Here is a 23133-nt window from a genome sequence, read left to right on the forward strand (position 1 = left end):
TATCAAAACAACTCTAGGAGTAGACAGGTGTGGCTCTGAGTTTTGTGGGGCTTGGAATTTATACAGCATTGAAGGCTTTCTTAGGGAAAAAAATAGAAAATTAAAAACGCAAGTTTAGGTACAAAGATAAATGTTCCTTTATGTAGAATAAGAAAATAAATCTTAAGCAATTAAGAGAGCTCTTCTGGCGTTTAAGAGATATGCTTCCAGGTTACAACCTTCCCACCTGAAGACTACAAATCCCAGCGGCCGTCGCAAATGACTTTAAGCTTTATGAGTTCGTCGTAAATGCACCTGAAAGGTATTACCGTTGTTGTGTGCGGTGCAATCAATTCCAACTCAGCGTCCCTGTATGACAGAATAGAACTGCCCCATACGGTTTCCTAGGTTTTAATCTTTAAGAGAGCTGAAAGCCAGGTCTTTTTCCCGAGGCGCTGCTGGTGGGTTCGACACCAACCTTTTTTTTAGAAGCCCAGCGCTTAACCTTTGCACCACCAGGGCTCCTTGGATATTACCATTAGCTCCATTTTTATAGACAAGAGAAAACGGACATTTAGGTTGAGTAATCGCTCAAGATGAGAGTCGTAATCTGGAAATTACGCAAATGGACTCCGGAGCCCTCGCCTCTACCCACGCAGCCTCTCAATCTCATTGAGAGTGCACGACGGCTTTTGTAGAGGATGGCGCGGGGGAAAAGGGAGACGACTGAAGGAAGAGGAGGGCTGAAGAAAAGGGAACAGAAAAACGGAGTAAAACCCGTAAAGAGGTGAACAGTAAAAGTACCCAGACTCAAATGAAGGGATACACCCTACACAGGAGGGAAGACGGCACATTTAAGGGGAAGTGGTGGGATGAGGCAACAAGCTGAGCGACTTAAAGCCCAGGTACTTTTTATTTATTTACAGAACCCAATCACGCCCAGGCGTGGCACTTGGTTGCCGCGGCGCGCGCGAGCAGCTGCTCTTTTTCGTAGAGCTCACTAGCCAGCGCAGTCCGGCAGGGACGATAAAGCCGTCCAGCGAGACTCACGGGGCGCTCAACTCACACCGGCAACTAAAGGTGGAGGGCCGACCCCAAGAGCCCAGTGCACGCCCGGAAGTGCGGCCATCGAGCCGGGCTCCTCAGCCAATGGCCGCATGATGCGCTTGAGGGGAAAAAGCAGGCGGACTATCCTTCTCCGTTCTTCCGCGAGTTCCCAGAGCAGTATAGTGACGGACAATGGCCTCTGACCCCATCTCTCCCTCTGATTAAGCTAGTATCGCCACGTCTCCGACTTGACCCCCCCTTCACGCACTACAAGTGCCCTCAGCAAAGATGGCGGAGCGGAGCGAAGGAAAACGGAAGTAGCAGGCTCCGAAGGTGCCTCCGGGGGCGGCCCGAGAGGGCGTGGCCTGACTGCCCCTCAGACTGGCGGACTGACTGGCGTGAGGGCGGGCGAGCGGGCTGGTGGGAGGGAGGTAATTTACAGCCCGAACTTGAAAGTGAGGTCTTATTGAGTGGCGCACCCCAGAACGTGCGGTACCCCTCCGTGGTTTCCTGGAGGCGGGCCTACCGCTGTGTCCGCTCCTGCCCAGGTATCTCACTTTCGAAGGTGCAGCCTGAGTCTCAGAGACTTGGCCCAGGTGGGGCTGCGGGATTCTTGTCCCTCCGCGGTCACTGGCAAGGATGGAGGGCTCTCAGGAGAACACCCTGGAGTCTGGCTCCTCCGTTCCCGGCCCCGAAGAGTCTGCTAGGGCCCCTGAGGTGTTGCCTTCCGAGGTGTCAGAAAGCTGCGCCCGGCCCCTTGAGACGACCCCCAAGAAACTCTGTGGATATTTGAGTAAGTTTGGTGGCAAAGGGCCCATCCGGGGCTGGAAATCCCGGTGGTTCTTCTACGACGAGAGGAAATGTCACCTATATTATTCGCGGACCGCGCAGGATGCCAACCCCTTGGACAGCATCGACCTCTCCAGTGCTGTGTTTGACTGCAAGGCGGACGCTGAGGAGGGGACTTTCGAAATCAAGACTCCCAGCCGGGTTATTACCCTCAAGGTAAGTGGAACGGTTTTCTCCTTTTCGGCCAGGGTTGGTTCCCAGGGCACGCTGGGGACGGGTGTGTGTTCGTAGCACATTGACTCCAGCAATCACCAAGGTGTGCCCAGAGCTTTATGCTTTCCAAAACTCATTCACACCCATTTTCTTATTGGATTTCCACAACACTACAGTGAAGTAGGCAAGGCAGGGACGGTGGACCCATTTTACAGATCAAGAAACTGAGTCTTAAAGAGGGGTTGTTCACCTAGACTGTGTGTAGTCCACACTTGGAACCTGTAGCCACACTTGGTTCCTGTAGTCTTGGAACCTTGTGCTGTATCAAACCTTTTATTTTGGGGAGTACCTAACAATGCACTTCTCTTTAACTTTCTTACTTGGGACTGAAATATGGTCACAACATGGGCTTTGCAATCCTCTATTGAAGCCAGGATTCTGATTCATTTTTCTTGATATTTTGGCCAAAGGGAGTTAATGCTGAGAAACGCTACCAGGGATTGGGCAGATAAATGCTTAGGCTTCACTAATCAGCCCAGATTTTTCATCATGACATGTCTAAACCAGTTTTCCCATCAACAGGAAGGAGTAGGTTTTATCATCGTGTTTAAATGAGAAAGATTGAAGCAGTAGAAAGGGCACATGGCTTGAAATCAGATAGGCTTGGATTCAAATTTTATATCTGCTGCTTTACTAGTTGCATAACCCTGAGCAAGTTACTTAACCTCGCAGAATCTAGGTAGCTTGTGAGATTTAAAACAGGTAGGTATATGACATATCGCAGATACTTACAAATTGTTGAATGAATTCCAGCACCAAGAATAGCCTGGCATCTAGTGGGTCCTCAATAAATGTTGAATGAACGCACACGCACACACAGGGTAGTGGAGCCACAGTCAGGTTGTCATGTCAAGAGGAGTTGCCCAATAACTTAATTGGAAAGAGATCTTGGCTAGGAGTTTTGAGAGCATCAGAGATGAGTGTGGCTAGGAGACAGCGTCTCCCACCCCACCCACATCTCCCCCCCCACCCCCACTTCCAGCCAGTGTGGCATCACTTGAGTTCTCTGGTTGTCGTCCACAGGTTCAGCTACCCTACTGACTGGGCCTGACTGGTGACTCAAGTAGGGGGCTCAGTTAAAACTATGGAAACTAGGAATTCCAAGCCTGGGAAGGTATTCTAGAAGTTATATGCGGTCCACAGCCCCCTCCTTCCACAGGTTAAGTGCTATATGCAGTCTCCAACACGTGGTTTTTACTATCCCATTGATCTGTATGTGTGCCTGTCTCTGTGGTAGGCACTGGGATGTGGGGATAAACCTACCCCCTGACATTCAAGCATCTTCAAGGCTGGTAGGAGTAACTGATGTGGAAACTGTCACACTTAGTGATACGAGAAAATGTGGTGACAGAAGAGGAGTCCTTTCCACTGAACTGGAAGGAAAGGCTATCCAGGAAGGGCATCGTGGAGGAGAGGAAGATGCTTGAGGCTTGAAAGAGGAAATAGGTTTTTGGTAGCAGACAAGAGGGAGAAGGGTATTTCAGGCCAAGAGAGCCCCATGAACAAAAGTGGGAAAACACAGTACAGCCCAGAGTGTCCAGCGTCCTGAGGGACAAAGGCGCCCAAAAGATGGACCCAGAGAGAAGAGGCCCAAGGATGGGGCATTTGTTCATTAGGTGAAGGAACTCGAACTTTGTCCAGTAGGTTTTGGGAAGTTGTCAAAGGGCTTTAAGCAAGGAAGCACCATGAGATTAAATGTTGAGAAATCTTAGTCTGGTTATTGGATAGAGAACAGATTAGGGGAAGGCGAAGCTGGTGGTCAGGGAGTCCATCAGGAGGTGATGAGGAAAGAATGATAGCTGAGCAAGGGCAGTGACAATGGGGCAGGAGAGAAGTGGAGGTGGCTAGTGATGTTAAGGCGTTAGAATGTGAGGGAGGAGTTAGGGATGGCTTGGGCAACTGGCTGGTTGGGTCGGTCATTGACAAGAAACACAGACTGAGAAGCCCGTAGGACATCCTCAGTAGACTCTTAAGTTGTAAGAGGACAGGGACCACGTATGTTGGCTCATCACGGTATCCCCAAATGCCTAGCACAGTCTCTGATACAAAATAGGTGCTCAGTGTAGAGTTGTCACATGAATTAATAAAATGGAATATTTGGGCTTGGGCTGAAGCTTGTCAGCATGAAGGTCATGGTGAAGCCATGGGAGGGGCTGACATCTCTCAGGGAAAGCATTTAGAAAGAGAAGACTGGTGGACATCATTTTGTCTTATTTACTACCTCCATGACAAGCTGAGGCCTCTTTCATGGAGTCCCCTGGCCATGTGCGCACCTCATATCTGGGCCTCTTGAGAGAGGGAGCTTGCCCCAGTTGCCGGCACTCTGCTGTTGGTCTCCAACGGTCTTGGTCTGTGAGTGGGTCTATAAGGCTCTCCATCCCCTTCCCGCAAACTACCCGTCCTCTGCGGCCCCCCTCAACCGATTCATGCCTTCTCTACTTATAGCCGTAAATCTCCTGGCCAGAAATTACAGCAAAGCTCTGGTCTAGAAGTGGGAGCTCTCGGTTCTGGGACCAGCTCCACCGCTACTTGCTTGGGTGACTTCAGAGCCTTAGTTTCTCCATCTGTAGAAGGGGCTGTTAACTCTTGTCCTGCCTCCCTCCTGGAGGATCTAAAGAGGTCATGGATACGAAAGTGGGTATTTGGATCATCCGAGGCTAATGAGCAGCATCAACCACTAACTTGTTTGGAGTGCTAGCAGTCCTGGAGGGTGCCACTTTGGTGTCATAGCAGTAATAACCCTCCCACGTACATGTGGCTTTCCAGTCCTCTTCATATCTATGGTGTCAGTGCCTCAGCTTAAGATATGTTGTACAGGGAAATGGTGACAGCACTAGGGCCCCACCCAGGTAAGAATTCCAAAGTTCTTTCCCTCTCTCACAGCACCTCCCCAATTCCTTTACCCAGTGAGCACAGTTTAAGCACCTGCTGTATGTCAGGGGAGACCCTGCTGGCATAGTGGTTAAGTGCTATGGCTGCTAATCAAAAGGTCAGCAGTTCGAATCCACCAGGCACTACTTGGCAACTCTGTGGGGCAGTTCTACTCTGTCCTGTAGGGTCGCTGTGAGTCAGAATCGACTCGATGGCAATGGGTTTGGTTTTCTGGGTTTTATATGTCAGGTACTATATGGGGCCGTTTACTTCTTTTACCTCGTTTCATCCTCATAAAGGTAATTCTTTTACCTCATAACCACCCTATGAAGTGGGTCTTATCGTCACTATAGTACAGATGAGGAAACTGAGGTCCAGAGAGGTTAAGGAACCTTGGTAGAGGATGAGAGCCTCAGTTGTCTTCTGTGTCCAAGAAGCATATGGTGTCTCCCAACTACCCCCCTGCAGTGGTAATTTCTTTTTTCTGAGAAGAAGAGAGTTACCAAGCCTCCCATGACCTTCCCTGCATTTCAGCACAGTACCCAGAAAGGGCCCAGCAGCCTCAGAGGTATCCTGCTTTCCCAGGCACAGGGCCTTGCCAACTAACCCTTGTGCTTCTCAGGCCGCCACCAAGCAAGTGATGCTGTACTGGCTGCAGCAGCTGCAGATGAAGCGCTGGGAGTTCCACAACAGCCTACCTGCGCCTCCCGCCGCCCCTGATGCTGCCCTGGCTGGGAACGTGCCCGCCCTGCGCCTCAAGCTAGGTACCCAACAGACTCGCCTCCTGCCCACACACCAGGGCTCTTGGTGGACAAGCCTTTAACCTAATGATGGGAGTGAGTGGGAGGAGCCCTCTGCCAAAGAAGCAGAGAGCCAGGATGTGACTCAGGATTAGCCAGCAGTGTTGAGGGCAAGAATATGGGCTTTAAGACCAAACTGCCTGAGTTTGAATCTTAATCCTATGTAATCTTAGGCATGTTGCTTAACCTTTCTGAGCTTCAATTTCCTTCCCTATAAAATGAAGTTAATAAATTATACCTACTTCTTAGGGTTATTAGGAGGATTAAATGAATCCATACACATAAAGTGGTTAGAGCAATGCCGACACATTGTCAGAGCTCAATAAATGTTAGGTACTGTTACTATGATCATTATGGGAAGGTCTCAAAAAATGAAGGCTTTGCAGGCTTGTTGTGAGGAAGGTTAATGAGCAGGTGCAGTTGTTGCTTCTTACACAACTGCTTTTTCCCAGCGAGTTGGGTATATCAGTGATTTCCTCCCTGGTAGTCCCATAAAGCAGAATTCTCTCCACCTACAGTGTGCCCAAAAATGAAGGTGCTTGACCCAAATCCTACAACATTCCAGAGCAGAGGAGCCTGGGAGATCACATGCTCCTGCTTCCATGCTGTAGCCAGGAATATGGTAAGATGGCAGGCTTTAGAATGGAGACAGGCCTCCCCACAAAGCTGCCTCAGCAAGAGCATGGAAAATGAAGCCCCAGCACACAGGTGCAGAGTGTCCAAAAGGCCTCACCCTCACCTGGCAGGGAGGCCAAATGGGCTTAGGCAGGACTTCTTCCCCAACACTTCCTGGACCTCTGAATCTGAATGTTTTCATGTTCAAATCTGAGCTCATCTGGCCTTGACCATTCTTCTCCCCCAGTTTCACTTCCCTTAGTGAATGGCTCTACCATTCTGCAAATGGGAGTCACCCCAGCCTTTGCTCCTTCGTGGTTGGCTAGCCCAGCCATTACCAGTGCTGGCCATTTCTGCCCTCTGATCTCACGTCAGCTCCAGGCCCTTCTCACTGCCGTTGCTGTGGTTCAGGCCTCATTGCAGTCCTAACACACTGTGATAATTACCTCTTCAGTCTCTGCCCAGTAGCTCCTTAAGGGTGTGACCATATCTTTGTCACCTGTGTCTGTGTCCCCAGCACCTGGTGACCTGCCCTGGCACATTGGGTATTTGTTGAGTAAATGTTTGAGTGAATACATTGAATTTTTAATTAAATGAGGAAAAGCACACAAAGCCCTTAGCATAATGCCAGGCACGTAGTAAGAGCTGAATAATAAAAACCAAACCAGACCCTTTGCCGTTGAGTCGATTCGACTCATAACAACCCTATAGGACAGGGTTGCCCACCGTAGGGTTTCCAGGTCTGGTAAATCTTTGCGGGAGCAGGTTGCCACATCTTTCTCCCGCAGAGCAGCTGGTGGGTTTGAACCGCTGACCTTTCGGTTAGTGGCTGAGTGCTTAACCACTGTGCCACCAGGGCTTCTTTGTTCAAAAATACTGTCTTGTTAATATTGTTATTATATATGTGAATGTGTATGTATATACAATTTCTATTATAATAACTACTCCTTTTTATTAATAATCATCATCGTTAATTTATTTGGGAACCTTTTAGATGTTTTATACTTAGAACAGCTTTCTCTGGGGAAAGGGTTTTTATTTTGCTTCTGTACTTCTACACCCTACCCCATCTGCCAGGGAGCAAACAACCCTGGCCATGCAGAGAATTACAGCCTGAGTTGACACAATTGCTGAGGTCCGTCTCAGACTAGAACAACAAAAACCCTCATGATAAAGAATTCTTGCGTGTCTTGAACTGCAATTTGAAGAACCAGAGTATTAAAAGAATGGCCGTAGAGTTTCTCAGGCCTCTTGCTGTGGTAAACCTTTTCCAGCTTCTTTAAATCTGTGGCTTTGGTTCAACACACACAGCCAGACCTCTTCTGGGCCGCCCTGTGTGGGCATTGGCGATGGCGAGGTGCTTGGTGTAATGACCAGCGCACTCTGGTATGAGTCTTGGGAAGCAGGGATGCAGACTAGTTCTTGTTAGACTTTTCCGCAAACCTTCACCCTCCCGAACCCAGGGCCTGCTCGGAACCTTCCCCAGCCCATCCAGAAAGACATTTCTGGAGTCTTGAGCAAGCTGGCAGGCCCTGGGTTTGCTCGACTGGAGCAGACTGCCCCACCTCTCCAGTCTCCACCCTTTCTAGGAGGAAGCAGGGGCCGCACCTGCAGCTGTGAAAACCTTCTGACCTATGTCTGACTTTGAGTCACAGATACTCCGTCTAGTACCAAGTCTCTTGTCACTGCCTTTAAGCAACCTGCAAGGTACTTTCTCTACAGCCTTTAATTAAGCATTTACACTTTTATACTTTCCCTAAACATTGGTCTCCACAAGAGCCAGGAAAGATCAAAGGGAAACCAGTAGATTTATGATAATAGTGGCATGTTTGCAAAGTAGGACACAGTTTACAAAGGACTTTGTGTTTTCACTCACAAAAACGTGCATACCAGTTCCTAGCGCTATTCTGACACTTCCATGTTTAACCCTCACAACAATCTCATGAGGTAGTGGTATTCCTATTTCACAGAAAAAGAAGCAGGCTTACAGAGGCCAGGGGACCAGCAGGAAAATGTCTGCGCTGAAATCTGAACCCTAGTCTGCGACTCACAGTCCCTCCCCCATTTCCCCAGCTGTAGATGCAGCAGGCCATCTGCCTATCCAGGCCCCCTGGGGAAGCAGTGACCTCCTGCCTTGGCCTTTTTTCTGTCCAAGAGTTGACTTCTTCCTTCCAGGGATGGAGTAGCCCCTAGGAGTAGGGAAAGGGAGAATCACAAATACATGCATTGAAAATTCTTTGTGTGGTCACTTCAGTGAGGCTGGAGAGGGGCCCAGAGGCTCCCAGCCAGAGCCTTGGGTCATCAGTTCTGTTTTCTGTCAGAAGTGCTAAGCTTCACTGTGGCATCTCCATCATGTGCTGCCCATGTTCTGGGTGCTCCATTGTACTGGGATCTGCACCTTCCTGGGGCAGTCCTTCCCGTCTCTGTTTCTTAGAAAGTCTGCTCTGTTAAGCCATATGGTTGGTAAAAAAAGCAAAAGTGAGGAATTGCATTTGAGTCATGGCTCTGGTGTCTGCTAGCTGTGTGACCTTGGTTACGAAACTCATGCTCCTTGAGCTGCTGTTTCCTCACTGGTAAAACTAACCAGTGTCGACACTCCCCAGATTTAGTTCTGTGTGACCGCAGAGTGGACCTAGGGCTGTGTGTGAATGTTATAGGAATACAGATATTGGCAGTTAGGGAAGTACTTGATAAGATATTAAAATCTTAAACAAACTATAATTGTTTTATTTGTTCTGAATGAGGGACAATAAAGAAAGTTAAAGTATTGATAAACAAGAAAATCTTATTTATTTTGACCAATTGTGTTGGCAGGCAGGCTGAATCAGCTTGTGAAGTCTGGGTTAGAAACTACTTTGAAAGATACAAGTCCGTAGTATGGCGCTTTATTCTTTTCTAAACATTTTCATATGCCTTATCTCCTTTAATCTGTGTACCAATTCTGAAGGAGAAATGGTGGAGGGTATCCTTCTCATTTTAAAAATATGGAACCTAAGGCCAGAGGAGAAAAAGTGATTTCCAACCAGGTCACACAATTCCCCAGCAGAAACAGGCCTTGGCCTCACGTCTTCTAACTTCCAAGGTGCAGCCCTTTCTGGTCAGCCAGGTTCAATATTTTGAGCTCCTGCTCAAACCTCCAGGGGCTCTGCATTTCCAGCCAGGTGAGATCCAACCTTTTAGCCACCACCTCACCTCCTCATTTGACTTTTCCAGCCCAGTCTTCCCTGGGACCTTTGCTGCATCCTTAACGCCGGGGCTAGGACCTCTTGCAGTTCCCTATACCTATACATACACACTCTCATAGAGGCTCTTCCCCTCTCCCTTTGCTGGTCCAGATCATCTCCAGGCCTCCAGGTCTAGCTCCAGTGCCCTTCCTCCAGGAAGTCTTCCATGACTTGATCTGGAAGGAGCCTGTCTGCACCTTCCAGAACTCCCCGACATATTGTCTGGATGTGTGCACATCTTCCATTGGCTGTGAGCTCCCTGTGCATCTGATTCATCTCCCTTTCTCTAGCCCCACTTGGAAGCCCCAGGGTGGACACTTAATCTGTGTTTGTTGCCAGGGTAAACTGGAGGGAGGAACTCAAAAAAATGGCTCTTGGTGTTGCCAAGTATTGGCCAGCTGGCCAGGTTCGATGGAGCCTATTAGGAATTAAATGTATTATTTGTTGTTGGTTGTTTTAGTGATGACAGAGTTTATTTGCTTGTGTAGATTAAACAGCTCCGCTGGCCCCCACCATTGTATTTAATGTTTTTGCACCCACACTTTTTGGCAGATGGAGTGCAAATATAAATTTCCTCCTCTGCCCCTAAATTTTTCCCTCTCTCAGTAAGGGCAAGATCTGCTGTACTGTGGATCTCAGGGGCTGCATAATCAAGGCCTCATCATCCTGTAAGTGGCCCTCATTCTCTTCTGCTTCCCGTAATCCTCAAAACTAACTTCTAAATACTCCATGTCTTCTCCCTTATAGCTCAAATAATGTCTCTTTAGCCTTGGAATCTTCTTTAACATTAGACATTTGAAGTCACTCACTATATAACAATTATTTTTTAAGCAGAACACTTGGAAAACAGGAAAGTAGAAAAAGAAAAATTACCCACAATCCTATCACCCAGAGATAAGTGCTGTTAACATTATGTTTATGGTCTTGTCTGTTTTTTAAAAAAAAAAAATTGACATCAGCTAATAATGCAAGCCTTCCACTTCGCTTTTATTTTTTTTTTAATAGTCAGAGAGATTGCCTTTCCTGTTTATTTTCCATTTCCCGGTGCCACAAGAATCCTTTGCATTGATCTTGTTTCTTTGTTGGTAGTTGTAGGAGAGTCTATCAGCTCCATCTAAGGGCTCAAGGTCACTAGTAGAGCCGCTCAGGTCTCACTGCTGCCACCGTCCTCTCACAAGCACACTGCCTGAACTCTGCAGTCCTTTGAGAAAGCCTTCCCGTTGAGGATGGTCGCACAATCCCTGCTCCTCAGGCTGGTAAAATCTGTTACACTGTCAGACAGTCCAGAGGAGTAATGGGTTCCGTCCATCCACAGCCAGGCCTCGCCACTGCCGTTGCGGGAAAAGTCCAGCACTTCCTGCGTGTTTATTTTCAGCAATGCAGAAATATTCACATCCCTGCCACCTCTTGCTTTCTTCATAGAATTGGCAGCATTTGTCCCCACGCCACTTCCATTTTTCTGGATGGGGGCTGCACCTGTGTTCTCCAGTTTTGTTATAGAGCTAACAAAGGGGTTTTTCAGCCACACCCTGCGGAGTTGCAGCAAGCTTTTTGTTCCGGGCATGAAGAGATTGCAACTGTTGGGAGAGATTTCCCCAGTCTTTCTTCCTTTTGAGAGATGCTGTCTTGCTGAGTAATGGTCTACTTTGCTTTTTGATACTCAGTGTTATAACCCTTAACAGTTCCCTGTGTTATAAAATCTCCTTATAAACATCTGTGTTCGATGAATAAATGTTCTTTTCTGTTTCTAAAGGTAACTTGTGTTTAAAAAAAAAAAAGTTGGCATCAAGTTACTTCTGACTCATTGTTGTTAGGTGCCGTCGAGTTGGTTCCGACTCATAGTGACTGTATAAGGACAGAGTAGAACTGCCCCATAGGGTTTCCAAGGCTGTAATCTTTACAGAAGCAGACTGCCACATCTTTCTCCTGTGGAGCACCTAGTGGGTTCCAACCACTGATCTTTCAGTTAGCAGCTGAGTGCTTAACCAGTGTACCACCAAAACAAAAAAAACCTGTTGCCTTTGAGTTGTTTCCGACTCATAACGACCCCGTACGACAGAGTAGAACTGTTCCATAGGGTTTCCAAGGAGCAGCTGGTGGATTCGAACTGCCAGTCTTTTAGTTAGTAGCCAAATGCTTAACCACTGCACCACCAGGGCTCCTACTGTTAAGATTAAAAAAAAAAAACCCAAACCTGTTGCCGTCAAGTTGATTCTAACTCACAGTGACCCTATAGGACAGAGCAGAACTGCCCTATAGGGTTTCCAAGGATATGCTGGTGGATTCAAACTGTCAACCTTTTGGTTAGCAGCCGAACTCTAAACTACTATGCCACCAGGGCTCCAATGTTACGATAGTGGAGTATAGTTCTTTGAGACTTTTTCTATACAATCAAGATCATACTATAGCCCCAATTTTTTGTCTGGCTCTTTTCATTTAACGTATCCATGCATGTTTCCTGTGTTCTTAGTCATTTTTCAGCACTTTCATTAACATTGTTTTTAGTGCTTGGGTTCCATTGTATAAAGACAACAGAATTTATTTAACCAATTCTCAGATTTTTAGATCTTTAAGTTATTTCCAGTTTGAGGCTATTGTAAACTGTGCCAGGATGAACATCTTGGCACATAAAGCTTTGTCTGTATGTCAGACTACTTCTTCAGGGTAAATTCTCAGATACAAAATTATCTACAGCTCTGCATATTTTTAAAAGGGGTTTCCAGGAAAGCTGTATCAGCAAGATGCCTCATTTTACTGCCTGCAGAACATTCTGTAAAAAGCTTGCCTCTTTGCTGTTGTTAACCTCCAAGAAAGGCTTGCTTATGCAGCCCACCGGCTCCCGCCTGGTCCCCGTCTGAGCTGAGCCCAGAGCATCCCACCTGTCCAGTCTTCCCAAGTGCACTAGCTCAGGTGGATTCATTTACTTTCCTTTGTTCCCCAGAGCCAGAGGAGGCAGAGCTGGAGGAGTTCCTGTGCCCCGTGAAAACACCTCCTGGGCTGGTGGGCATGGCAGCTGCCTTGCAGCCTGGCCCCCCGATCCCTTCGGCCCTTCAGAACATTTCCCTCAAGCACCTGGGAACTGAAATACAGTAAGTGTGGGCGAGGCTGAGGGGCTGACTAAGCTCCAAGCAGCCCGTTCTGCTGAGCTTAGCAGTGACCTGTTGTGATTCCCCTACAGGGAAATGGGGAGATTTTCATTTAATTTCATCGTTACTTTAAAATACTACATTTGTTGTTCCAATTATAAAAATAGTGCATGTTCTCTGTAGAAAACTAGAAGCATCTGGAAAGGTATAATGTCCCTGAATGGCACAAAGAAGCACTCTACTACTAGCCAAAAGGTTGGTGGTTTGAACCCACCTAGGGGCTTCTTGGAAGACAGGCCTGCCGATCCACCTCTGAAAGGTCACAGCCTTAAAAACCCTATGGAGCAGTTGTACTCTGTACACATGGGGTCGCCGTGAGTTGGACTCAACTCACCGGCAGCTAACGACAACAGAAAGTTATAAAGAAAAAATTTAAAAATTACCCATAATCTTACCACCTAGACGAGCACTCTTAGAATTTGGTATGTCTCTTTTCTCTATATTTTCTATACATATAATTGAGACCATAACGTAATGTGGCGGTGGCTTCACAAGTGTTTAAGTATGTCAGACATCAAATTGTTTACTTTTAACATATGCAATTGATTGTATGTCGATCATATCTCAACTAATTTTTTTATTTGATAAGGTATTATATATACATTTTCCCATTGGTAGGCTTTGTTTTCTTTATATATTTTCTTGTTTTTAGCAAACAGAAATTTATTCTTTCACAGTTTAGGAGGTTAAAAGTCCGAATTGAGAGCACCGGCTCCTGGGGAAGGCTTTCTGTCTCTGTTGGCTCTGAGGGAAGATTCTTGTCTCCTTTCAACATGCATGGGCCCGGCATCCCCAGAACATCTCTATGTGTCTTGTCATCCGTCTTCCCCTGAGTCTAGGAGCACCTCAGCTCAGGGACCCTGAGTCCAAAGGAAATGCTTCACTCTTGGCTCTTCTTTCGTGGTGGTAGGAAGTCCCTGTTTGGCAGGCTTTATTTTAGATAGTTTGTAAGAGGTAGTGGTATGACCTCGTGGTTATGAGCCTGGGCTTTGGAGCCAAACTGCCTGGGTTTATATCCTGCCTCTGCCAGTGTAAGCTATGCCTCTGTTGGCAAGTCGTTTGAGTTTTCTGTGCTTCGTTTACCTTATTAGTAAATGTAAATAGAACAATGCTTGCCTTGTAAGGTTAGTGTGGGGTTAAATGGGTTAATGCATGCCAACTGCTCGTGAATTCTGCTTGGCCATCATAAGCATGTAGTAAGTATTAGCTGCTGCTGCTATTGTTGTTATAGTGGAAGAAACGAAAGCATTGTTGTTGTTGTTGTTAGGTGCAGTCGAGTCAGTTCCAACTCATAGCAACCCTATGTACAACAGAACAAAACACTGCCCGGTCTTGTGCCATCCTCACAATCTTTGCTATGTTTGAGCCCATTGTTAAAGCCGTTGTGTAAGTCCATCTCATGGAGTGTCTTCCTCTTTTTCACTGACCCTCCAGTTTACCAAGCATGATGTCCTTCTCAAGGGACTGGTCCCTCCTGATAACATGTCCAAAGTACGTGAGATGAAGTCTCACCATCCCTGCTTCCAAGGAGCATTCTGGCTGTACTTCTTCCAAGACAGATTTGTTTGTTCTTCTGGCAGTCCATGGTACATTCAGTATCCTTTGCCAATACCATAATTCAAAGGCATCAATTCTTCATCGGTCTTCCTTATTCATTGTTCATCTTTCGAATGCATATGAGGTGATTGAAAATACCATGGCTTGGGTCAGGTGCTCCTTAGTCCTCAAAATGACATCCTTGCTTTTCAACACTTTAAAGAGGGCTTTTGCAGCAGATTTGCCCAATGCAATGCATCTTTTGATTTCTTGACTGCTGCTTCTATGGGTGTTGATTATAGATCCAAGTAAAATGAAATCCTTGACAGTTTGAATCTTTTCTCCGTTTATCACGGTGTTGCTTATTGGTTCAGTTGTGAGGATTTTTGTTTTCTTTATGTTGAGGTGCAATCCATACTGAAGGCTGTGGTCTTTGATCTTCATTAGTAAGTGCTTCAAGTCCTCTTCACTTTCAGCAAGCAAGGTTGTGTCATCTGCATAACGCAGGTTGTTAATAAGTCTTCTCCCAATCCTGATGCTACGTTCTTCTTCATGTAGACCACCTCAGTTTATTCAAATTGTGGATTATGGAACTTTAGGGAGTTTAAACTATACCTGATATGGATCCTGGTTGGGCACTTATTTTTTGTGTGGACTTCAAACAAACTGGGGCCTCTTTAAAGGCAGAGTAGATTGCACACTGGACTTGGATTAGGGACTCCTGACTCTGTGGGTGACTCAGTGCACAGCATTTCCCTCTGCTGGCTTAAGCATTTGAATTTGTTTGGGTAACTAAGAGAATTATCACAAGAGAGAAGCAGGTTTTGGGGAAACTACCATGAGTTGCCTTTGGGGCTGCTGGCTGGAGGTAGAGCTGTCTCACAGGCGGTTGGATGGAGGGTCCTAGAGCCCAGGAGAAAGATTTGGGCTAGAGAAAGAGCCTTGGGAGATATTGGGCATGCTTGATAGCCCAGGGTGAGTGGGTGAGGAGGACACCCGGCAGGGAATGGTCCCTCGGGAGTTGCTGGAGGGAACTGGGTGGTCAGCACTGCCTCTCCTGGGAGCCTGGTGTGGGGAGGTGGAGTCCGAGAAGTCCAGCAGCTTGCCAGCCACATGCCCAGGGTGGCCTTACCAAGATTAAGCCCATTCATGCCTGATAGAGGCCATTGGTAGCAGAAGTGGAAGAGAGAAGACGCAGAGATCAAGGAAGGAAGGAAGTTTCAGAGAATCAGCCAGTCACTTCCCTCCTGTCATTGTAATAACTCACAAAAAATGCTGGCCAACATTGCACGAAAAGTGCCCTGATCTGCAGAGAGCCCCAGGCAACTTGAGATTAGAGCTGCTGTTGTGTCCTTATCCCCTCACTCTGTCTGGTCTTGGAGGTTTGCTGTTAGATCTGCCATGAGCCTAGGTCGTGCTCAAGGGAGGGGTGTAGGGAGCTTCCTGGGCACTGTGTTCATTTATACTCTAATTGGGTGAACACTCCTGTGAAGTAGTATCATTAGTGGTTAAGTTCTCAGACCATGGAGTCATTCAGACATCCAGGTTTGATGCTCAGCCTACCACTTATTAGCTCGGAGGCTTTGGGCAAGGTTATTTATCCTCTCTGATATCAGTACCCATCTGTCAAACGGGGCTGATAATAGTACTTACGTCATTGGGCTGTTAAATGAGGATTAATTGTGTTAAATGCAGGTAGAGTGTTTAGCTTAGCATCCAGCCCCATGGAAGGGCCCAATCAGTGGTTATAATCATTATCCCTGTTTTACAGATGAGGAAGCTGAGGCTCAGAAAGGCTAAGTGGCTTGCTCAAGGTTATCCTTCCAGGAAAAGTCTTTATGACCTCTCCAGGCTGGCCAGGTAATGAGCCTTTTAGATCTGGAGCTAAACTGACGCAGAAAATGGTCTAGAAGCTGCTCCAGGCAAGATCGATAAATTTATGAAATGGAGATTCCTCCCAAGCACAGTGGCTGTGTTAGAAGCTAGTGTGTTCCCCATCCCCAGAGAAGATGTGTACCCGGGCTTAGAGGCTCTTTGCTGCCCTGCAGTCGAGGTTCTATGCATTCCCACACCCCAGCAGATGACTGTTACGAACCCCAGGAATGCTGGGAGGCTGCAGTTCCTTGGCAAGGGTAAGCGTGGGCAGCAGAGATGGTCACCCCACCAAACTAGTGCTTCTAGCTATAGGGATGTGCCTCTGGGTCTGTCTTCAGCTCGTATAGCTGTGGTTTGTGAGAATTAAATGAGACGATCCACATACCAGGGCTCAGCATAGCACCCAGCACAAAGCAATGCTCAGTAAATAGTAGTGCCCGTCATGGTCATCACTATTCTTTTTATAAGACTACCACCCTTTTGCTTTCAGATGAGAAAAGGAATAATAGAAAAGGGAAGGGACTAGACAAGGAGTCAGGGGCTTCTTACAATAGAACCTTAGTAATAACAGAGCAAAAGGAATAGGAGACCAAAATTCAAGCTCATGTATTTGGGAGTGTTGAGTTCTAATCTCTTCTCTGCTCCTAATTTAACTGACTGATTTTTCACTCTGTCAGTCAACTGTCCTATCCGTGAAAGTACAGTCTCATTGGATTCCTCTTCTGGATCCAACTGGACCAAAGAGCTAGATTTCATTTTAAAAATAATTTTCTGATCAAATACTGGTTGTTTGAAGAGATCAACAAATTTGACAAAACTTTAGCTAGACTAAGAAAAAGGAGAGAAAACTCAAATTACTAAAATCAGGAAAAGAGGGGATACTACCTACTACTGACCTTATAGAAATAAAAAGGATTATAAGGGAATACTATGAACAACTTTATGCCAACAAATTAAAAAACTTAGATGAAATACAGCAAATTTCTAGAAAGACTCAAGCTACCAAAACTGTCTCAAGAAAAAATAGAAAATCTGGATAGACCTTTAACAAGTAAAGAGATTGAATTAGTGATCAAAAAACTATTCCCAAAGAAAAACCCAGAACCAGATGGCTTGACTGGTGAATTATACCAAACATTTAAAGAATTAATAACAATTCTTCACACATTCTTCCAAAAAAAAAAAAAAGATGGGACCAGTCCCCAACCTATCCTATAAGGCCAGGAAGATATAACCATATTAAATATTTATGTACCCAGTGACAGGGCTGCAAGATACATAAAACAGACTTTAACAGAACCGAAAAGTGAGATAGACACCTCTGCAATTATAGTAGGAGACTTCAAAACACCACTTTTGGAGAAGGACAGGACTTCCAGTAAGAAGCTCAATAGAGACATGGAAGACCTAATTGCTACAATCAACCGACTTGACCTCATAGACTTATACAGAACACTCCACCCAACAGCTGCAAAGTATACTTTTTTTTCTAGTGCACATGGAACATTCTCTAGAATAGATCACATATTAGGTCATAAAACAAAGCTTTGCAGAATCCAAAACATCGAAATGTTACAAAGCATCTTCTCAGACCACAGGGCCATAAAAGTAGAAATCAATAAGAGAAAAATCAGGGAAAAGAAATCAAATACTTGGAAACTGAATAATACCCTGCTCAAAAAAGACTGGGTTATAGAAGACATTAAGGAGGGAATAAAAAAATTCGTAGAATGCAACAAGAATGAAACACTTCCTATCAAAACCTCTGGGACACAGGAAAAGCAGTGCTCAGAGGTCAATGTATATCGATAAATGCACATATACATAAAGAAGAAAGAGCCAAAATCAGAGAACTGTCCCTACAACTTGAACAAATAGAAAGTGAGCAACAAAAGAAACCATCAGGCACCAGAAGAAAACAAATAATAAAAATTAGAGCTGAACTAAATGAATTAGAGAACAGAAAAAACAACTGAAAGAATTAACAAAGCCAAAAGCTGGTTCTTTGAAAAAATTAACAAAATTGATAAACCCATTGGCCAGACTGACTAAAGAAATACAGGAAAGGAAACAAATAACCCAAATAAGAAACGAGATGGGCCACATCACAAGAGACCCAACTGAAATTAAAAGAATCATATCAGATTATTACAAAAAATTGTACTGTAACAAATTTGCAAACTTAGAAGAAATGGATGAATTCCTAGAAAAACACTACCTACCTAAACTAACACAATCAGAAGTAGAACAAGTAAATAGACCCATAACAAAAAAAGAGATTGAAAAGGTAATCAAAAAACTCCCAACAAAAAAAAGCCCTGGCCCGAATGGCTTCACTGCAGACAGAGTTCTACCAAACTTTCAGAGAAGAGTTAACACCACTACTACTAAAGGTATTTCAAAGCATAGAAAATGATGGAATACTACCTAACTCATTCTATGAAGCCTCCATATCCCTAATACCAAAACCAGGTAAAGACACCACAAAAAAATAAAATTACAGACCTATATCCCTCATGAACATAGATGCAAAAATCCTCAACAAAATTCTAGCCAATAGAATTCAACAACATATCGAAAAAATAATCCACCACAACCAAGTGGGATTTATACCAGGTATGCAGGGTTGCAAAGTTGGTTTAATATTAGAAAAACCATTAATGTAATCCACCATATAAATAAAACAAAAGATAAAAAGCACATGATCTTATCAATTGATGCAGAAAAGGCATTTGACAAAGTCCAACACTCATTCATGATACAAACTCTCAGCAAAATAGGAATTGAAGGAAAATTCCTCAACATAATAAAGGGCATCTATTTTTTTTATACAAAGCCAACAGCCAACATCATTCTAAATGTAGAGAGCCTGAAAGCATTTCCCTTGACAACAGGAACCAGACAAGGATGCCCTTTATCACCGCTCTTATACAACATTGTGCTAGAGGTCCTAGCCAGAGCAGTTAGGCTAGGCAAAGAAATAAAGGGCATCCGGATTGGCAAGGAAGAAGTAAAATTATCTCTATTTGCAGATGACATGATCTTATACACAGAAAACCCTAAGGAATCATCCAGAAAACTACTAAAACTAATAGAAGAGTTCAGCAGAGTCTCAGGTTACAAGATAAACATACAAAAATCCCTTGGATTCCTCTACATCAACAAAAAGAACATCGAAGAGGAAATCACCAAATCAATACCATTCACAGTAGCCCCCAAGAAGATAAAATACTTAGGAATAAATCTTACCAAAGATGTAAAAGACCTATACAAAGAAAACTACAAAGTACTAGTGCAAGAAACTAAAAGGGACCTACATAAGTGAAAAACATACCTTGCTCATGGATAGGAAGACTTAACATAGTAAAAATGTCTATTCTACCCAAAGCCATCTATACATACAATGCACTTCGATCCAAATTCCAATGACATTTTTTAATGTGATGGAGAAACAAATCACCAACTTCATATGGAAGGGAAGGAAGCCTCGGATAAGCAAAGCATTACTGAAAAAGAAGAAGAAAGTGGGAGGCCTCACTCTACCTGATTTTAGAACCTATTATACAGCCACAGTAGTCAAAACAGCCTTGTACTGGTACAACAACAGGCACATAGACCCATGGAACAGAATTGAGAACCCAGATATAAATCCATCCACATATGAGCAGCTGATATTTGACAAAGGCCCAGTGTCAATTAATTGGGGAAAGGATAGTCGTTTTAACGAATGGTGCTGGCATAACTGGATATCCATTTGCAAAAAATGAAACAGGACCCATACCTCACACCATGCACAAAAACTAACTCCAAGTGGATCAAAGACCTTAACATAAAGACTAAAACGATAAAGATCATGGCAGAAAAAATAGGGACATTAGGAGCCCTAATACGAGGCATAAACAGAATACAAAACATTACTAAAAATGATGAAGAGAAACCAGATAACTGGGAGCTCCTAAAAATCAAACACCTATGCTCATCTAAAGACTTCACCAAAAGAGTAAAAAGACCACCTACAGATTGGGAAAAAATTTCAGCTATGACATCTCTGACCATTGCCTGATCTCTAAAATCTATATGATTCTGTTAAAACTCAACCACAAAAAGACAAACAACCCAGTCAAAAAGTGGGGAAAAGATGTGAACACGCACTTCACTAAAGAAGATATTCAGGCAGCTAACAGATACATGAGAAAATGCTCTCGATCATTAGCCATTAGAGAAATGCAAATTAAAACTATGATGAGATTCCATCTCACTCCAACAAGGCTGGCATTAATCCAAAAAACACGAAATAATATTGGAGAGGCTGTGGAGAGATTGGAACTCTTACACACTGCTGGTGGGAATGTAAAATGGTACAACCACTTTGGAAATCTATCTGACATTTTCTTAAAAAGTTAGAAATAGAACTACCATACAACCCAGAAATCCCACTCCTCGGAATATACCCTAGAGAAATAAGAGCCTTTACACGAACAGATAGATGCACACCCATGTTTACTGCAGCACTGTTTACAATAGCAAAAAGCTGGAAGCAACCAAGGTGTCCATCAACAGATGAATGGTTAAATAAATTATGGTATATTCACACAATGGAATACTACGCATCGATTAAGAACAGTGACAAATCTGTGAAACATTTCATAACATGGAGGAACCTGGAAGGCATTATGCTAAGTGAAATTAGTCAGATGCAAAAGGACAAATACTGTATAAGACCACTATTATAAGTTCTTGAGAAATAGTATAAACTGAGTAGAACACATTCTTTTGTGGTTACGAGATGGCGGAGGGAGGAAGGGTGCGAGAGGGTTGTTTACTGAATAGTTAGTAGATAAGAACTACTTTAGGTGAAGGGAAGGACAATACTCAATACAGGGAAGGTCAGCTCAACTGGACCGGACCAAAAGCAAAGAAGTTTCAGGGATAAACCGAATGCTTCGAAGGTCAGCGGAGCAAGGGTTGGGGTTTGGGGACTATGTCTTAAGGGGACTTCTAAGTCAATTGGCATAATAAATTCTATTATGAAAACATTCTGCATCCCACTTTGAAGTGTGGCGTCTGGGGTCTTAAATGCTAACAAGCGGCCATCTAAGATGCATCAATTGGTCTCAACCCACCTGGATCAAAGAAGAACGAAGAACACCGAAGTCACACGATAACTATGAGCCCAAAACAGAGAGGGCCACATGAACTAGAGACTTACATCATCCTGAGACCAGAAGAACTAGATGGTGCCTGGCCATAACCGATGACTGCCCTGACAGGGAGCACAACAGAGAACCCCTGAGGGAGCAGGAGAACAGTGGGATGCAGACCCCAAATTCTCATAAAAAGACCAGACTTACTGGTAGTGGTTAAGAGCTACAGCTGCTAACCAAAAGGTCAGCAGTTCAAATCCACCAGGCACTCCTCGGAATCTCTATGGGGCAGTTCTACCTTGCCCTATAGGGTCGCTATGAGTCAGAATCAACTGGACAGCACTGGGTTAATGGTCTGACTGACACTAGAAGAATCCCGGCAGTCACGGTCCCTAAATCTTCTGTTGGCCCAGGACAGGAGCCATTCCCGAAGACTACTCATCGGACATGGAAGGACTGGACAATGGGTTGGAGAGAGATGCTGATGAAGAGTGAGCTACTTGTATCAGGTGGACACTTGAGACTGTATTGGCATCTCCTGTCTGGAGGGGAGATAGGAGGGTAGAGAGGGTTAGAAACTGGCAAAACGGTCACGAAAGGAGAGACTGGAAGGAGGGAGCAGGCTGACTCATTAGTGGGAGAGTAAGTGGAAGTATGGAGTAAGGTGTATATAAGCTTATATATGACAAGCTGACTTGATTTGTAAACTTTCACTTAAAACACAATAAAAATTATTTTAAAAAAAGTTACTTGACCATATGATGGGAAATTTGGCAGCAATTATGGGTGATGGCTTCACAGCATGACTAATGTATTTGATATCACTCAATTGTGCAACTGAAAAATGTTGAATTGGCACATAATAAAAAATGTTTTAAAAAAAAAAAAAGAATATCCTTTAGAAGTTCCTTTCATGAGGAACTGCTAGTGGTAAACTCAGTCTTTGTTTGTCGAAAAGTCTTTACTTCACTTTTCTTCTTGGTATTTCATAGAAAATAAAATTCTTAGCACATTGACTATATTATTCCCATGTCTTGCGACTTTCATCATTGGTGTTGTGAAGTTGGCTAATGGTCTAATTGCCATCCCTCTATAAAACACCTCTCTGGCTACTTTGAAAATCAGGTTCTCTTTGACCTTGACATGAATTTTCTTTGATTATTCCTGCTTGGTGTGCTTCTTGAATCTGGGAATTTCTCTCGAATTCTAGAAAACTTTTAGTCATTGTCTCTTTGTTTATTGCCTTTCTTAGTTACTTAGTGCTGCTGTAACAGAAATACCACAAGTGGGTGAATTTAAAGAACAGAAATGTATTTTCTCACGGTTCTGGAGGCTACAAGTCCAAATCAGGGTCTCAACCCTATCAATTCCTTTTGTGAGCTTCTCTACTAATTTCTGGTGTCTGCCATTGATCCTTGGTGTTCCTTTGCTTGTACATGGGTCTTCATATATTGTCTGTCTTCTACCTGTGTGTCTGTGTATCTGTTCTACTCTTTTTGTAACTCAGAAGTGATTAGATTTAGAACCCACCCTAATTTCATCTGACCTATTTAACATAAGAAAATCCTGTTTCTAAACAGGTACAGGGACCAGGATTTTTATATATACTTTGGAGGACACAATTCAGTTCATAGCATTGCCTGTCCACATTCTTTCTGCTCTCTCCTTTGGGAACCCTGATTAGATATTTCTTAGGATCGTGGTGCTCATATGTAGTCTGAGAACCAACTGTATGAGCATCACCTGGGAGCTTGTTACAAATGTAAATCCCTTACTGAATTAGCATCTCTGGGAATGGGACCAAGGATATGTTTTTTTAATCATCTCTTTTAGT

The 23133-nt window shown here is 44.4% G+C and overlaps 1 protein-coding gene and 1 pseudogene across 7 annotated transcripts in view; one reads left to right on the top strand and one right to left on the bottom strand.

Moving 5' to 3' along the window:
- Window positions 1-357: 357 nt before the first annotated feature.
- TBC1D2 (TBC1 domain family member 2) overlaps window positions 358-23133 on the top strand; it is a 56634-nt gene continuing 33858 nt past the window's right edge. For 2 of the 7 annotated variants that reach the window (XM_064291679.1, XM_010588027.3), the window contains exons 1-3: window positions 358-2031; window positions 5582-5723; window positions 12540-12687. In XM_064291679.1, the coding sequence (XP_064147749.1) occupies window positions 1666-2031; window positions 5582-5723; window positions 12540-12687 (656 nt within the window). In that variant the 5' untranslated portion in view covers window positions 358-1665. Of the gene's footprint in view, window positions 2032-5581; window positions 5724-12539; window positions 12688-23133 lie in introns of those variants that run through there. The other 5 variants (XM_064291678.1, XM_064291677.1, XM_064291681.1 and 2 more) reach the window with 5 other exon arrangements.
- LOC135232380 (C-type lectin domain family 1 member A-like) lies at window positions 10338-12518 on the bottom strand (annotated as a pseudogene).

The sequence above is a fragment of the Loxodonta africana genome, chromosome 9 (assembly GCF_030014295.1).
Source record: "Loxodonta africana isolate mLoxAfr1 chromosome 9, mLoxAfr1.hap2, whole genome shotgun sequence".
Lineage (NCBI taxonomy): Eukaryota > Metazoa > Chordata > Mammalia > Proboscidea > Elephantidae > Loxodonta > Loxodonta africana.